Below are 3,590 nucleotides of genomic sequence, written 5' to 3'. Positions count from 1 at the left end.
TCCAGCCTGGGCAATGGCGTGAGACTCCATCTCAAAAAAAAAAAAGAAAGTGTAGGACACAGAGTGAGGTGGCTCACACCTGTAATCCTAGTATGTTGGGGTCCTAGTGGGGTAGATCACTTGAGCCCAGGAGTTCGAGACTAGCCTAAGCAACATGGTAAAACCCTGTGTCTAAAAAAACAAAACAAAATTAGCCAGATGTGGTAGTGCAGGCCTCTAGTCCCAGCTACTTGGGAGACTGAGGTAGGAGGATCTCTTGATTCCGGGAGGTCAAGGATGCAGTGAACTGAGATTGCACCTCTGCACTTCAGCCTGGGAAAACAAGTGGGGTCTTCCCCAAAAAAAAAAAAAAAAAAAAAAAGAAAAGGAAGAAAAGTGCAAGAATTAAAAGCCATAAAAAGTCATGCCTATAAAACTGATAACTATTGTTCTATTGTTTTAATGAAAATGATACATTTTAAACACAACTTTAAGAACAATATAGCAATTTTAAATCTTTAAATTGTTGGCTGGGCACGGTGGCTCATGCTTATAATACTAGCATTTTGGGAGGCCAAGGTGGGCGGATCACCTGAGGTCGGGAGTTTGAGACCAGCCTGACCAACATGGAGAAACCCCGTCTCTACTAAAAATACAAAATTAGCTGGGCGTGGTGTTGCATGCCTGTAATCCCAGCTACTCAGGAGGCTGAGGCAGGAGAATCACTTGAACCTGGGAGGCAGAGGTTGTGGTGAGCTGAGATAGCACTATTGCACTCCAGCCTGGGCAACAAGAGTGAAACTCCGTCTGAAAAGAAAATAAACCTTTAAATTGTGGCAACCCCTAAAAAGTAGTTGATCTCTACCTACTTTCTGCCTTCACCAGCTGATAACCTTACAAATCCTTATAAACTCTCTGGGACCCCAATTCTCAGCATGATTGCTTGGTCCAGTGCAGGCAGTAGCTTTATTGATGAGAATTCTGCCTATGAAGCTTTCTTTAAACTCATTAGAAATAAAATGTAAATAAAAACTAGCAGGGTTATACATTAGAAAGGAATGTGTTTTACTGATATCTGTAGGCATGGGACAGATGTTGATAGGTTCAAGGGGTAAGCAGACATTTCAGGTACTGTCTTTGCCCTTCTAGGAGGAATTACAGAATTGGAACCTGAGGTGCTCCCCTGCTGTGAGGTTCTGAGCATGTCCATACTATATTTCTCTTTTTCTCTTGTCTACCCTACCCTGAGAAAAGACACTACCAAGAGCTCTATATTCATGCATAGCAAAATAACCACGTGGCAGTCAGTGCCAATGCGTCTAAACAATGCGTCTGATTCTTAAGTCCCCAATCTTATTTTCATTTTGCATTTTAAAGAAAGTGGCATAATATATAAATGGTTTAAATTTTTTAAATAAGATTTCAATTATTGGTAGAGTATACTTTAGAGAGGCTAGCTAAATGTGTAAATGGAAGAAAATACACTGAAGAATAAAGATAAATCACCAGGTGACATCACATATTTAAGTAAGTGGAAAAGGTAACTCGTTTTACCAATATTGTTATTTACACAAAACTTTAAAATCATTTACACGTTATATATGATAAAGTACATATAAACTTTAAGCAAATTATTTTATTATAGAGAAAGACATTTAAACATTTTCACCCACAATAAAAGTAACCCTTATCTTTATTATTATTATTTTTTGAGATGGAATCTTGCTCTGTTGCCCAGGCTGGAGTGCAGTGGTACAATCTCGGCTCACTGCAACCTCTGCCTCCTAGGTTCAAACAATTCTCCTGCCTTAGCCTTACACGTAGCTGGGATTACAGGTGCCCGCCACCAAGATTGGCTAATTTTTGTATTTTTACCAGAGATGGAGTTTCACCATGTTGGCCAGGCTGGTCTTGAACTTCTGACTTCAAGTGATCCGCTCTCCTCGGCCTCCCAAAATTCTGGGATTACAGGCGTGAGCCACTGCACCCGGCCCAAAAGTAGCTCTTATTTTAAGTAAGTAAGTGTTCATAAACAGGCAGGCCTGTGATTTATTCTGCCAAAACCAAAGTTTGGAATAATGAATCTCTGGGATGGCTCATGTGAGGCACTTCACTTACTGGTGAATTAGGAGATAGCTACCTAATCCTCCCAGAAATTTTACATCATAATCCTTTCTATTCCCTGCACAACAACAACAACAACAAAATAGAATAAAATTTTGAGAAATAGTGAATGCTTATTGAGAGAAATATTGAGAGACATATTATGAGAAAAATCCATATGGTCTGGAGAAAAGGGACTAGCAAAAGTACTGTAATATATGCTGCAAAACAAAATTCCAAGTTAAAGACACTCTCCCTGCAATGCCACAGGCCCCACTTTATCTTACACTCCCTTTGCTAAAACCTTCAACATGGTTAACAGGATAATATTCCCCCTGGAAACGTATTTCTGATTTTATAGCAGAAGTTGATGGGAAATAAATTCACTTTGTAGAAAATTGCTTTGCAAGCAAATGTGCTAGAATATTTTTATAAAGTGAAGGATATAAGCACTATTTCACTTACATGAAATAAGCAAATTTTTGCTTCCTTTTAAGTCTGAAGGGCAGATGGTGTGTGAACAGAACATGTATGTACTTGAGTAGCATGATTCTAGGTATTGATATATACAATAAAAGAGATCAAAGCTTGCCAAGTAATTACTAAGTACTCCTTCTTTGCATTACACAAACATCAAAATATGTGCTATCTCAACAGCATCACTGCACTGACTGTGCATTTACTAGTTTAAAGTATATGTCTCGATTTCTCAGGAGCTCTTGATGAGTTCCTTGTTCCTTTATCTTTCCATTGTGCAGAACCACTATCAAATCTGCGTTCTGAATTGCAGAAAGTCTGTGAGTGACCACTAGGCATGTCCTTCCCGTCTTGGCTTTATCAAGGGCATGCTGAACCACCTGGAAAAGAGAAAGACCGGTGATCACCAGTTTAAGTTAGATGTTAGTAAACTTACGTAAGTCAAATCAATTAAGGTAATCTAATAACATTCTTTGCTTTATTTGCTTGTCCTGAAAGGAATTGGCCTACTTGTAAAATATTCACCTTACTCAATAGAAATCTAGAAAGATTAACTACAGCTGGGCATGGTGGCTCATGCCTGTAATCCCAGCACTTTGGGAGGCCAAGGCAGGCAGATCACCTGAGGTCAGGAGTTCGAGACCAGCCTGATCAACATGGAGAAATCCCATCTCTACTAAAAATACAAAATTAGCCGGGCATGGTGGTGGGCACCTGTAATCCCAGCTACTCGGGAGGCTGAGGCGGGAGACTTGCTTGAGCCTGGGAGGTGGAGGTTGCTGTGAGCCAAGAGCGTGCCATTGCACTCCAGCCTAGGTGACATGAGTGAAACTCCATATCAAAAAAAAAAAAAAAAAAAAAAAAAAAAGAAAGATTAACTACAGATACATTATGTAAGACTTTCAGCTGGAAAAGCATTTGTGAGAATGAATAAAAATGAAATAGTTGTTTATATGTTAGTGGTTCTAAACTTACAGTGAGGAAGTAGTATTTCTAAGTAGAATTATAGTAGTATTTCTACTATAATTTCT

General features: G+C 39.2%; 1 protein-coding gene across 1 annotated transcript in view; it reads right to left on the bottom strand.

Moving 5' to 3' along the window:
• Positions 1-2,692: 2,692 nt before the first annotated feature.
• Positions 2,693-3,590, bottom strand: part of ABCB5 (ATP binding cassette subfamily B member 5) — a 134,991-nt gene continuing 134,093 nt past the window's right edge. The window contains exon 27 of the mRNA XM_017871541.1: positions 2,693-2,939. Within this exon, the coding sequence (XP_017727030.1) occupies positions 2,742-2,939 (198 nt within the window). The 3' untranslated portion in view covers positions 2,693-2,741. The remainder of the gene's footprint in view (positions 2,940-3,590) is intronic.

The sequence above is a fragment of the Rhinopithecus bieti genome, unplaced genomic scaffold (assembly GCF_001698545.2).
Source record: "Rhinopithecus bieti isolate Rb0 unplaced genomic scaffold, ASM169854v2 scaffold_5882, whole genome shotgun sequence".
Classification (NCBI taxonomy): domain Eukaryota; kingdom Metazoa; phylum Chordata; class Mammalia; order Primates; family Cercopithecidae; genus Rhinopithecus; species Rhinopithecus bieti.
The sequence above is the reverse complement of the archived record's forward strand: the minus strand, read 5'-3'. Positions and strand labels throughout refer to the sequence as shown.